The 13661-nt window shown below is 41.5% G+C and overlaps 1 protein-coding gene across 2 annotated transcripts; it reads right to left on the reverse strand.

The window, feature by feature from the left end:
• Window positions 1-1947: 1947 nt before the first annotated feature.
• Window positions 1948-6067, reverse strand: adcyap1b (adenylate cyclase activating polypeptide 1b). 2 transcript variants are annotated; one of them, XM_072688125.1, is made up of 5 exons: window positions 5689-6067; window positions 5109-5213; window positions 3569-3703; window positions 2867-2977; window positions 1948-2208 (listed from the first exon to the last, which is right to left on the reverse strand). In XM_072688125.1, exons 2-5 carry the CDS (start codon window positions 5210-5212, stop codon window positions 2037-2039), a joined length of 522 nt encoding a protein of 173 aa, XP_072544226.1. In that variant the 5' UTR covers window position 5213; window positions 5689-6067; the 3' UTR covers window positions 1948-2036. The 2 variants fall into 2 exon arrangements, with proteins under 2 accessions (XP_072544226.1, XP_072544227.1); XM_072688126.1 differs by lacking the exon at window positions 2867-2977 and having other exon boundaries at window positions 5689-6065.
• Window positions 6068-13661: the final 7594 nt, after the last annotated feature.

Consider the following 13661-nt stretch of genomic DNA (forward strand, 5'->3'; position numbering starts at 1 on the left):
CTCTCTTCTCTCACGTTCTTTAAAGAGATGCACATTAACACAAACGATGTAATTTCGTATAGCCTAATGACGTGGTATGGAAAAAGGGTCATGGAAAAACTAACTCTAGCCAAAATTCATGGGAATCGATCTACGCAAGCAAGCAAGTCTCTGGAGCAATACTGCTTTGGAATCTATAGGTCCAACGCTTGGACCTTAGCAAGGGATAGAGGGATATCTGGAAGCTGAAGTGATCTGCCTTTAGATTGCTTTCCTTCCTCGTCTCTAGCTGAGAATCGATTGCCAACTATCGAACTCATCTGACCAAAAAGTTATAAGTCATATTTTTTTTATTGTTGTTGTTGTTTTGCTTTTTTTCAACACCTACACAACTTCTACATTAACACTGTTCTCACGGCAGGGGGCGGGGGGGGGGGGTTGTTTAAGGGGGGTTGGGTTAAAAAGAAGAAACCAAACTGAACCAAATTAAAGCAGGACAAGAGAGAGACATGAAGCGGAACCATGAAACCATACAGTCACTCTGAACATGCCTAGAACCCATTGGATGACATGCTAGGTTAACGACACATTAGAAAAAAAGCACAACATGCACTTGAGACAGGTTTCTATCCCCCTTTTTTGCCACAAAGGACGGTACTTTTTCCATTCAGCTCGCAGTAGGTTGTTAACTACGCTTAAGAAGACTGGAAAAAGGAGGGGTCTCAGAAGAAAGAAAAAGAAGACCACCGAAGAACACACTCATCTGGATGACATGAAGAACACACACTGGTGGACTGCACATGCATGTATACACTACGTATAGCATGCATAGGAACGCAGGTGAGATGGGGTTCCGTCTACGCTCTTAAAAACAAAGGCGCCCCAATGGGTTCCTTTGAGGGATGCCATCACCTCAAGCCTCACCTCTTTTGCCTCCCTAAAGGGGCATTTGTATGAGAGTGAACAACCTTCTTAAGGTCCCCCACAGGATCCTTTGTAGCAACATTGTTTTTAAGAGCGTACCGCTGTTTTTGTTTTTTTGTTTTTTTCATCTTGAGAGCAGGCCATCTAAGGAACCAATGGACACCATGGACATCAGGTCCATTTCCTGGCTTCCTGTGGGATGTATGGGCTCTCGGCTCTCATTCACATAGACACTGGTCACTCTGGTCAGCCAGACAGGTGACTCCACAGGTCTGCACGAATGCACTCCAAATCCAACTGGCTGCCATTACCCCGCCCCCTCCCCACCCTGGCCCCTCGCCCTTCAGCCCTCCCCACTCCCTCCCTCCCTCCCTCCCCTGCATCCTGACCAGTACAGCCTGTGCTTTACTATTTTACTGTAGTAAGCCTATGTTCACTACCTCCCTGGGCCAATGTTGGACAAAATAAATCTCTGTCTTGTCTTTCCGTTCCGTTTCTTGTGTTTTCTTTTGTTTTTCTCTCCTCTTTTGATTAGAAAAATAAGTATAACATTCAGAACTTTGATTGTCTTTTTAAAATCTATTTATTTTTCTGCATATGATGAATTCGAAAAAAGATATCAAGCGCATAACGTTCAAGGTGCACAATTGTCATATAGATATATATGTAATATATATATATATATATTTCCTACGTTTTTTGTTCATTTCTTTTTTTCTTTTTTTTCTTTTTTGGGATGTTCTCAACATATAAAGCTATATACATGAAACTAAAACGACTGATCCACCAAAAAGTAAGTAAGTAAATAAAGAAAGAAAGAAAAGAAAAATAAGGAGTAGAACTGTGCGGTCTCAAGTGCTCTTTTTTTATGTTGTACAAAAAAAGAAAAAAAAAACAATGTTCTTAGTAAAATAATCATTTTAATGGCTTTACTTCATACATAAAGTACATGTTTAAAGAAAACACAGGCGCGATGCACTGGATTTAGTCGGTTATGTTGTTGGAGTGGCTCTGGGCTTCAATGTACATAGGGGTGGGTGGGCAGGTGGTGGTAGTGGTAGTTGGGGGGTAAGTTTTTTTTTGGAGGGGGGGGGTGTTGGTTGGGGGGTATTTTTTCTTTTCCTCTATCGACGCTACAAATAAGCAAACCGGCGTCCTTTGTTTCTAAATCTTTGTCTGTACCTTCTGCCCAGAACTGCGGCCAGATACTTCTTGACGGCCATTTGCTTCCGATAGCGGCTGTAGCTGTCCGTGAAGATCCCGTCAGAGTGGCGCTTGGACAACGGCTCCTCTTCGTCCTCATCACTGCAAACACACAAAAAACACACATCCACACGCACGCAGCACACACCACATACAAACATGCATACAGTCTCATTAGAGCTGCCTGGCTTCAGAGTACAGCTCTTTAAACTCTGGCAGATGTGAAATATGCACGTGTTCGATCCTCAAGCAACGAATTCGCTACAAAGAGGAAAGAATGGACCCAAGAAGCCCCGGAGGACCCTTATAAATGATGCATGGTGGAAATGAAGTGTGTGCTGGCGCCCCTACAAACCCCCCGCCTCCAATCCCCTCCCAACCCTGCAGTGTGTAAAAGGCATTTAACCACCGCTCAACACACAAACCCACACACACACACTCACACACACACTTTTGCACCTATTGTTGTCTACAAGTACAAGTTTGTGTCCATTTGTGTTCCTTTTTGCGCCCCACAGTCAAGCATGAAGTTGCACCACAGACAAATGCAGAATACAAGGGTGGAGGGGGGGGGGGGGGGAAGGCAAGGAAAGAAAGGGAAAGTGGAGACAGGACAACGAGAAGCCCACCCACCTCCCCTTTATTTAAAAAAAAAAAAAAAAAAAAAAGAGGAGGGGAGGACACACACAAACACACACACACACACACAGAAAAAGAAGAACCAAAGCCAAAAGATGAGGGCAAAAGGAAAAGCCCTTACCCTACACGCACTGCCATCAGAGAATGCAGATATTTTCGTGCTGATAACTGAACCAGGATGTCCCTCAAGGCTCTATCTAATAATCCATCTGCATCTGCATGCCTTTCCGCTCTGAGGTAAAACGCCACACACGCACACACACGCATACACACACATACACACATGCACACACACATCATCAGTGAGCGAGGGTAAAGAAATGAGACACCACAGTACAACGGTCCGTTTACGAGTCTCATCGCGTTGAAACGAGAGAAAGGTAACGCAACACACTCCTGACGTCTGCCTTCATCAGTCAGCCCAATCGATAGGCTATGTCTGCCCCACACTTTCTAAATCTGTCTGTCTCTCTGTCTCTCTGTCTGCCTCTCTTTCTATTTTTTTGCATGCCTGTCTGCCTGTCCTAATCCACATCTAGCCATCCGTCTGTCTATCTATCTGTCTGTCTATCTGTCTGTCTATATGTCTGTCTATCGATCTGGGTGTAATTGCATTGTAATTGCTATCACTTTGGTTACAACAACAACAAAAAAAAAAAAACACAACAAAAAATTAAATAAATAAACAAAACCAACTAAAAAGAAATACATTCATTAATAAATAAACGGACATTAACTCTGAGAAAACAGAAGAAGCAGACAGGAGCAGGACTGGAGGCGGGATGGAGCGGCACTCCTGCGGGGCCCTGACCGCTTTGCTCACCTCTTCTCTGGTGGGTAGTACAGTGTGTACATGTCGTCCGAGAGGGGCGGAGAGCTGCGGATGGACAGCGGCTCTGAGTCGAAGGCGAGCTCCCCCAGAGAGTTCCCATCCTCATCGAACACGTCGCTTTCTAGTCTGAAACAAATAGCACATTGCACCGTTGAATTCAGAATTCCAAATTTTCATTCAGAATTCCAGATTTTCATTCAGAATCCCAGATTTTCATTCAGAATTCCAGATCTACATTCAGAATTCCAGATTCCCATTTAGAATTCCAGATTTTCACTCAGAATTCCAGATCTACATTCAGAATTCCAGATTCCCATTCAGAATTCCAGATTCCCATTCAGAATTCCAGATTTTCACTCAGAATTCCAGATTTCAATTTAGAATTCCAAGTACATTCCAAATTCACATTAATAATTTAAATTACAGGTCCGTTATTATAGGCGTATTATATTAGATTTAAAGGCTAAGATTCAATCACAACAGTAATAATAATAATAATAGTAATTAGATGTTAATTAGCACAATCTGGCCACTACAATACAACAATATTAAAATAACATTAAAGATTTATATTATTATCATACCTCTCAGCATTTTTAAGAATTTTCATATAGTGATTTTTATTTCGTAATTTTCGTTAAGTTTAGTTTATTCGAAAAACGTAAAAACGTGACAGAGAAGAAAGCAAAACGGAATGAGAACATGCAAAATCACCGCAGCGCTGCTGTTTATTCTGTTTAGGAATTTTACAGCGTGGTTGTGTTTGTTCTTTTTTTTCTCAGCAATTTCAATCGGTCAATACGACTGAATTCCCAATGCCACTTGAAAGCCATACTGACTCCACATCCCGAATTCCCGCTGATTTTGGCGAGCTACAGTCAAAAACTACAACATGAAAAACTAGTAGATGAGATCCCGGCGGGTTTCTTTTTCACACCCGCTTTCCGAAGAGCCACGCCCCCCCCAGCAGAGATTGGCTAGTTGTGTCCCGCCTTCTATACTGTGACTGGTTAGTGGCGGCTCGTCTTCTGCGCTACAATTGGTTAGTATGCTGTATTCATAAGCCATCCTCCCAAAGCAGGTGGGATCAGGAGGATTAGCCAGCCCCATAGGAAGGAGGCGGAATTCAGGTGGGAAAAACACAAACAAATAATCTAAACACTTTTAACGTTTTAAACATCCTTAAATATTAAAAAAAAAAAAAAAAAAAAACACAACAGATGAGATTTTCTTTAGTTGTAGTCCATTTTGAAAGCACGCCCTACATGACGGAATGAGATGAATTGAAACCATGCGACAAATTTGATCAAATTAAAGCGAATCGTTTAGATTTTCGTAATTTTTACAGCCAGGAAATCAAAGATGAAAATAAGGTAAAATGCAGTTGGCAAAATGTTAAGGCGTTTGGATAACGGCTCGATTCGCTATGAATAAATATATAAATAAATTTAGTACATCGCTAAAATAATAATGATAAAAATAAAACCGATTGAAATAAGATCTCGTTACAGAAGAAAGGAAAGGTTCGTACCTCATGTTAGGGAAAGTGATCCCCACAGGAGTGCAGTAGGCGCTGGAGTGCATTAAGATCCCGTAGATGAGAAGAGCCAGCGCAGCTTTACTAGATCTGGCCATGCTGAAAAAAAAACACAAAAAACAAAAGGAAAAAACGTTAAATACGTTTAAACCATTTACATTTTTAAACCTACGTTACAATAGAAGCGTTTAGGGCTTTTCTCCTTTTGATTCCTATATTTACAGCGCGGTGTTTCTATTTTTTTTTACCATTTCTACTCGCGTCTGTTTTATTAATAATGCAATAAACTTCTGATCGTCACAGTTTCCAGAGAAAAAATGCACGGAGTCGGTTTTCGTTTTTCCCGTTTTCTAAAATCCGCTTTCAGTTTTCAGGTTCGGAAAGTTTTAAAAAGGGAATGCCATACGGGTGCAGACACCATCCTTCTCCGACGAGACGAGAAAAAACGACAAATATTGTTTTTTAAAAAAAATGGACAAAAAGGAAAAATCCATGAAATGGAATTCCTTCCAAAACTGCGATTCCATTTTTCTGTTATTAATGTGCTTTCAGAAAGAGGAGGATGCTCACGTACCTATAGCAGGGCTGGGAGAGAGCGAGAGAGCGGGAGAGAGAGAAGGGGAGAGAGAGGCTGGAGTGGTGGTCGGGGTGCGGCTGTGAGTGCGGGAGAGAGAGGGTCTCTTTCTCTCGGCTCCTCTTCCCTCAAAGCGCCACCGTCCTGTTCCTTCTGGGCTCTCTGGCGCTTCAAGGCTCCCTCCTCCTCTTCTACACCTTTATACAAGAAGCGGCACGGGCAGAAATCACCTGCGCAAACAAAACAAAAGAAAAGAAAAGAGCACGTCGGCGAGCTTCGTTGCAGGGCCTACTCGTCCGTCCACATAGCGTTTAGTCAAACTTTTCGCCCCTCCGGTTCCCTCGGATTTTTATCCATGAATAGCGAGTCTTGCCTCCTTTTCTTTTTTTCCCACCAAGTCGCATTAAGTATGCTGCAGACGTCATCGAGCCTTCCTCCCGGAATATGACGGCGCAGCCTCTTCCTCATCACTGAGCGAGTCACTCTCCTGATCCTCTAATGGAACTTTTTTTTTTTTTGTTTAAACTTTGCGTTTTTTTTTTGTTTTTTTTTCTTTTGTTTCAACTTTTTGTGACGGTGTTCCGAAATTACATGACCTGGGACAGGGTGTAAGTCATCAGTCACTTCATACAGACGGGCTTTGTGTCTCACTTGGATTGGTGAACACGATTCTGTTGAAGAAGAAAAAAAGGAAAAGGAAATAAAGAAAATACACCAAATCCCAGTTACAGAGGAGATCGGGCGCGGAGCTGTCCACGCCGGTGGTGCTGAACTTCCAACATAACGCAGTAAAATGCGGTTTTCGCAGAACTGCACTCGTAGACAAACAGGCTCATGTCTATCTAACATTGAGAAAGGAGTTATTTGACTTTGAAAAAATAGTGGTATCAGTCTCAATGCACCGATTTTAAAGACCCGTTTACAAGAAGTTAAATCAAGAAAGAAGAACCAGGCAAAAAAAAAAAAAACATCAAATCAATCAAACTGTTCTGTTAAAGCTGTCGTAGTATGGTACCATTAAAGAACCTTAGGTTGAGCTGTTAATAAACCCTAGATCTATGCTAATAAATCCTAGATCAGCTCTCCTTCTCGATCGGTACATTTTGTACTATCTAGATTTATTTGACTTCTACAATTCTACAACTCGTTTTGAGTGCTATATAGAACAACCTTTTAAGGTTCTATATAAAGAACCATCCACAAGAGGTTCCCCTTGTATATGAAGAACCATGTTTCCAGACCAAGAGGCATCCAAATGGCTCTACATAAAACCACAGCTTTTAAAACTGAAACCCTTGAAGAACCTTATGTTGGGCCATTGCAATATAATGATCTGTATTCATTAAGCTCCTCAAAGCTGAAGTTGTTTGGGCAGTATGACATCGATGAAGAAACCTGATCCTAGATTAGCTCTTCTGCTCTGAGAAGTTTCATAAAGACAGGCCATCATCTGGACGAGAAATGATACCAGATGATTAACTATGCATCAACACCAGACAACCATGCAACCATGCATCTATGCATTGTAGCTGCAAAGGATCTACATGCTGTCCAGTTGCTGTCCGTAGTTGGTGCTTAATCACTGTGAATGGAAACGGATTCACTTTCCAGTTCACGTCCACCTGAAATCCACGCCGGTCCAGACAAATCGATCTCGCGATTGTATCTTAATAATCATACAACAATTATAATAATTCATGTTGACGTCCAGTTCACTCTGACGTGGTGTGACGAACACTACCAGTCATAGGCATCATAGGCTTCATACACTTATTCCATCTCCAGCATGAATCGCAGCGTTATAGGTCATTTTATTTTCCACCCGTATACCCACAGCCCCGCCCTCTGCGCTACAATTGGCTAGTAGTTCACACTCGCAAGCGGGCCGCCATTCATAATGGGTGGGAATGCTCAGAATACGGGTGGGGGGAGGGAGGGAGGCAATGTGTCACTTTGGGGTCTTTTTCAACACGTCAAGAGCGCCACCATGCGGTTGTGGCTGGTGGTTGCGTCTAAAAGTGATTTCTGCTTTAAAAAGAAAAAGCTATTAGTGGTTTGGACGTCTGCTTTGCTTTGCCACTCCACTCAGATTTGTGGAAATGGGGGCTAGGTGGGTGCATCTGTTACAAATGGCAAAAAGGATGACCGTGCAAGCTGGAAAGATCTGGAAGAGCTCACGACACACACAGACACGCCACTTATAGCATTACCAAAAATGACACACGGATATTGCAGGCTCCTGGGAAAATCATAATTGGTGCACCTTCATGCCCTGCCCTTGCCACATCCGCTGCATTTGTCCTCTCCTGTGATAATTAAGCGGCAGCCTTGTACAGTTTTCTCCAGGAATGTAGAAGAGGAGGGGAGGGGTGTTAGAAGTGAGTCAGGATGAGTCACACTTGCTACAGAACATGCAGTCAGAATGCTACACATGGCTGGAGTGACGCCAACCCATGTGTGGGCTAGTCCCAGGTAGCCTATGCTGGACGTCCTTTGTCTTGCACTCCATCAAGCATGGAACATAACCCGCCTCCACCATACTCCACTTAATATAAATTCAAGGCTATAAACTAATGTGTGCATTAGCGGTGGTTGTTGCGGTTTCCTCTTCAAACTGATTCTGTTTTATAGCACTCACTAAATCTAGGCTGTGATGCTATCAAGACATGACATGACATTTGCTCAAGCAAGGGTCAAATGTGGTTTATTGCAAAATAGACTGTACATACATGCAATTAAGGAGTCATAATTCATTTTTATTTGATGAGTTTTCAACATCTGCTCAGTGTAGGGCGTAGCTGGTGTAGTGGAAATATGTGAAAGTGTGGTGTTTTATGACATTACAAAAACAAGGAATTCCAAATTCCAAGTTTCGATATATCATCACTGTCGGACAAAAAGCTCCAAAATGGCAACTTTACAGAATTAGAAAAAAACCTTCTTGACTTTCAATGGAGGTCATTTTGGAGCCATTGGTCCATCCATCATAAAATATTGATCCAATGTAAAGAACAACTGCTAGATTTAAATAGCGCTAAAATGTGAAAACGGGCAAAAATAGAGAGACAAGGTTCTATGTCCACATATTTTACAGTAAATATTAATTGCCATAGAAGTTTTGCTAATTGAATCCCTTAACACAGCAAGGCTTATTACACCCTAAGGCGTATTATTCAGTAACTACAGGGGCTTCTGTACAAACTGCTGGGGCTATTCTTTGGTAATAGAAGTCTGTAATAATGCTTTCGGCCCGTCAGCAGTCCATATGCTGTTTAAGGCATTAAAAGGTTCTTCATACTCAAACATCTAATTAAAATGTTTGACAAACTACTAAAATATTAGTTAAGGCAGTTATTCTCAAATTGGGCCCCCCAGCTCCAGAACTCCCAACACATAGGAACAGAGCAAATGTCTGGACCATCTGGAGGCCCAGAAACCAAACAGATTTCTTGTATGGTTTCACCCCAGAGAAGCCTTTTTTGGAGCCTTATGTAAGAATGGCGGTCTCTTGGCTACTTGTCTACGCATCTCTGTGGTTAGGCAGTAATGGGTTAGGCTAGAACTTGTGCTCACTCTGCTGTCAGACATAATGGAATCCCTGCTAAACCTACAGACCTGTCTTATCAGATGAATGCATTGCTGCCTACATCTGAGGATTGCCTCCCACTGCAGACGTCGCGACTTCTCTCTGAACAGCATTAGAGGTTGACTTGGCTGTTGGATTTGTTCCCGTCAGTAAGGAGGCTGGTAGCCTTGAGTCATTTGAGTTTGAGTCTCAGTACAGTTTGTGTAATTGATCTTGTATTGCATTCTCTCGGCCCCTCAGATATGATTCGATTTTCCATGTTTCCAAGGGTGACACATAAGTGACACTCATTGCTTCCCATCTGCTACACAGGCCTGTTACGTGCAGTATGATACAGTGTTGGAGGGGTTGAGGGAGTGTAGGGTGGGGGTTGTTCAGTTCCAGTTCTGAGGGCCTGAGTGCACAATGGTCTGGAGAACTCTTTGCTCAAACACATCTGATTCAGTTCAACAGTTGAAGGATCTGTAAAGAAAAGCAAATGTTTATTAGAGACGAAGCAGAGAGTTAAAGCAACAATATGTAACATTTTTACTACAAAATCATTGTGATGCTCCACTCTCTTGTAATAAGGAGAATGGCATCTCTATTCTTGCCACCACCAGCCCAGCATGCTGCTAACTGCAGTATGTAACTCTGGTAAAGTTGGCAGGACAACGCTTCTGAGAACTGCATATTTGTTTAAAATCCTTTGATATTAGTCTACTTCCTCAGTCCATGTGATTCTATCACTTTCAGTGATGGTTTTGTATCTCTTGGCTTGTCCAGAAATGCATGTAAGCATGTCTTTCTCAAAGGGTGGCTCAAAGTCAGAATTCCACTTCCTCGACTTCCTTAAGCATGAAGTACCAGTTCTTGCATAATGCTGCTTTAAATGGCCAAATGGCAAAAAGGTTTGTAGATACTTGCTCAATGTTTCTTCTCAAGACAAGAGTCTTTACTTTTCTGGGGGAGCTCTACTCTAGCTTTTAAAACACTGCTGTGAGGATTTGATTGCTTTTAGCCACATGAGCATTAGTAAGGTCAGGTACTGATATTGGATGATCAGTTCTGGATTACAAACCACACTCCAGCCCATCCTATGTTGATAGTATTGCACAAAGCTTTAATACTCCAGAGAGTGTAGTTCCACAGCTCCACCACCCAATGCCAGAGGGGCTTTATACCTCTCTAGCCAGCGCTTGGCTAGATTGGACATGGTCCCATCTAGCATCCCATTCAATTAGCAATGCTTTTTTTTATGAGGCTAACACAAGCTGGTATGTACAGTTGAACCTCTTTAAGCAGCTATTAGTGCACCATAAAGTGGCTGATTTAAAGTTTTAACTTTCCAGGACTACATGTTTCTTTAAATGGAGAGTCCTAATTCAAAATGCTGACTACGCTTAATCCCTGTCTGTGAATCCGACCCTTAAAGTGCTGGAATCTGAGAGGGTGTCTAAATACTTATCAAAATGCATTGTAGTTTCTATGTACACAAATGATCAGATTTGCATACATTCATCTGTTGGACCTATAGCAGCTTAGATTCGCCCAATTATGCTGAAATTATGAGAAGCCTTTGGGCCTGCACGGCTTCTTGGACTAGGCATAATACAGGCCAATACATGATTTCAGGGAATGAAAAACCTCCATGTGTGTTAGCACCAGGCAAAGCAACTAATTAAAGCATATAATAAATAAGTTCAGCCATGTAACTCCACTGCTGCGTTCTCTTCACTGGCTTCCTGTAGCTGCCTGCATCAGATTCAAAACCCTGACCCTGGCCCATAAAGTCAAGAATGGACCAGCCCCTCCATATTTGATGGCAATGGCCAATCTGTACCCAGAGCCCTTCGAGCATCCAGGCTTTTTTCTGTCCTGGCACCAAAGTGGTGGAACGAGCTTCCCCTGGGGGTCCGAACGGCAGAGTCGATCATTGTCTTCAAACATTGACTAAAGACCCACCTCTTCCAAAAGTACTCACACAAAGCGCAGTGTATGGCTTTTGTATTTAGTAGCATCTAAGCTTAGAGGTATCTTTTAATCCTAGCCTCTACAAACTAGCTAAGGGTATTTTCTGAGTGAACAGTGAAGCACTTTTGTAAGTTACTCTGAAAAAGAGTGTCTGTTAAATGCCTTAAATGTAAATATATAATGTAATATTGTTAACAATGTAATATTAAATGTAAGTGCTGAACAGGAGACCTAGGACTGGGCAGATTCAAAACAAGAGTGTGTATTCACCCCAGCAACATGCACAGTGAATACACACCATCCAACTGTTTCCTCCATAGAGGGAATTGTTGCCAGCATCAACTCTTGTGTTATAGCACCACCTACCATCCTTGGGCGCTGTATTGCTTGCTAGTGGAGTGTGAGATAACTCGTCACTTCAGCAGGCAGTCAGACAGAACAAATACCTTCATGCTTTGCCAGAAAAGTTAGTTCTGATGAGAGCTTGTAAAACTCACACTTGTAGGATGACTTACAAAAGTAATCTCAGCCTCATATATATCCTAAATTTATCAGTAGATGGGTATTGATTATGGTCATGCACTTTACATGAAATAATTGGAGAACTGGAACAAAATATTTGACATGCAAAGTCATTCACAATATAGTCTCATATCTAGTAGGGGAGAAAGTAGGGGACACAAACTAGTTGTATTTAGTTAAACAGTAGAAGAGTAGAGTAGAGTAGAGTTTGGTCGTCTTTTCATATGTGAATATTGACACCAATTAGATATTTTATTAATATAATTCATTTAAAGTGTAGTTAAAATACATTATATCATCATTTCTCTCAGTGACAGCTAGCCAGGTTAAAGTGTGGTAGTGTACAGCCTAGATGAGGCCCATGTTTAACCCCTCCTGGTTCGATCACTGACCCTGGTGGGCATTCATATGTGAGGCCAACATGGAACCCGAGGACAAAACTTTCTGGTTCCCAGTTGGGCTACATACAAACAGATATATTAGCGGGGGATAAGATCGGGAAGACCAACACATTTCACAAATACCAGCATATTAGCACATGAGACATTTGTTTAATGTGCTAATATGCTAGTAAATATATATATATATATATATATATATATATATATATATATATAATATTAAAATCATCAATTGTATCCAATTAATCTGTTTTTCACAAATGTTTGAATGAGTTGCTTATGGGTCATTCATTAAATATAAATCCTGCCTTTTGATTATTTTTTTTTTACTGGCACCCTCGAACAATTCTGTAAATCTTATGTGCATTTACATTTATGTGCATTTACATATCTGACACTTTTATCCAGAGCGAATTACATGGTTACTCATATACTTACACGGTTACTCATATAAGTATAAATAAAAGTATAAATAAAACTAAAGGGATGTGTGTCATTGGGTGGAAATGGGGAAAAATTCTTGATATCGGTTGTAGTGTCTAGGAACTGCATTGTTTTCTATGACCACGTCCTGTTTCACCAGGATATCACGATGAGGTAACACACTGGTACAGTTCCTTTGTCATCCATCAACATTAGTTAAAATCCAAATAAAAATCTGTAAAAGTCAGCTGTTAAAATTACTAGTAAGCGCAATCCAGGCTAAAGTAGTGAAGTTTCAAAAACATGGAACAGCTGGAAATTTGCCAAGAGGGGGACATATCTGTATATTGCTCCATGAACAGAGAGGGGGACGCTAAAAGAGGCAAAGAAAAATCAAGAATACAGTTTCACAGCTGCAAAGTGTAGTCTCGGGGCTTCACAGCTTCAAAATTTATGACGAGGACATTCAACTTTTGCACAAGTTCATAGACATAAATTCCAGCGTCTGAACTTTGTCAAGCAACACTGGAGTTACAGTGTGATGTTTTCAGACGAGGCAAAAGTTGAGCTTTATGGCCATGCACAATATGGTACAGGCTCTTCAATGCTTTGAGGCTATTTTGCTGCCCATGGTCCAGGAGCTCTTGTTAAATTCAGTGGCGTAATGAATAAACATTCAGTACCAGAACATTTTAGCTGAATATCTGGTTGCCGCTTCCTGAAAGCTGCACCTGGGCCATGCTTGGGACTTCCAACAAGACAACGACCCAAAGCACATGTCAACATTGACAAAATCTCAAGTCTTCAGACTTGAACATAATTGAAAATCTGAGGAGGGCAGTTCTCAAGAGAAAACCCAAGAATCTCAATGAAATGGAAATGTTCTGCATGGACTAGAGGTCCAAGATTTCTCCACAAGTGTTCTTAAATACTACAAAAGAGTGTTGTCAAATTGGGGTGCCAATATTTTTGGACACAATTTGTGTTACTTATATTCTTACCCATTTATTTAAGCCCAACATATCACTCATTGCATATGTGGTGGAAAACCAGACCTCATTACTACAGTTCCTTGCAGTGGGTTCCCC

Source organism: Salminus brasiliensis, chromosome 9 (genome assembly GCF_030463535.1).
Source record: "Salminus brasiliensis chromosome 9, fSalBra1.hap2, whole genome shotgun sequence".
NCBI lineage: Eukaryota > Metazoa > Chordata > Actinopteri > Characiformes > Bryconidae > Salminus > Salminus brasiliensis.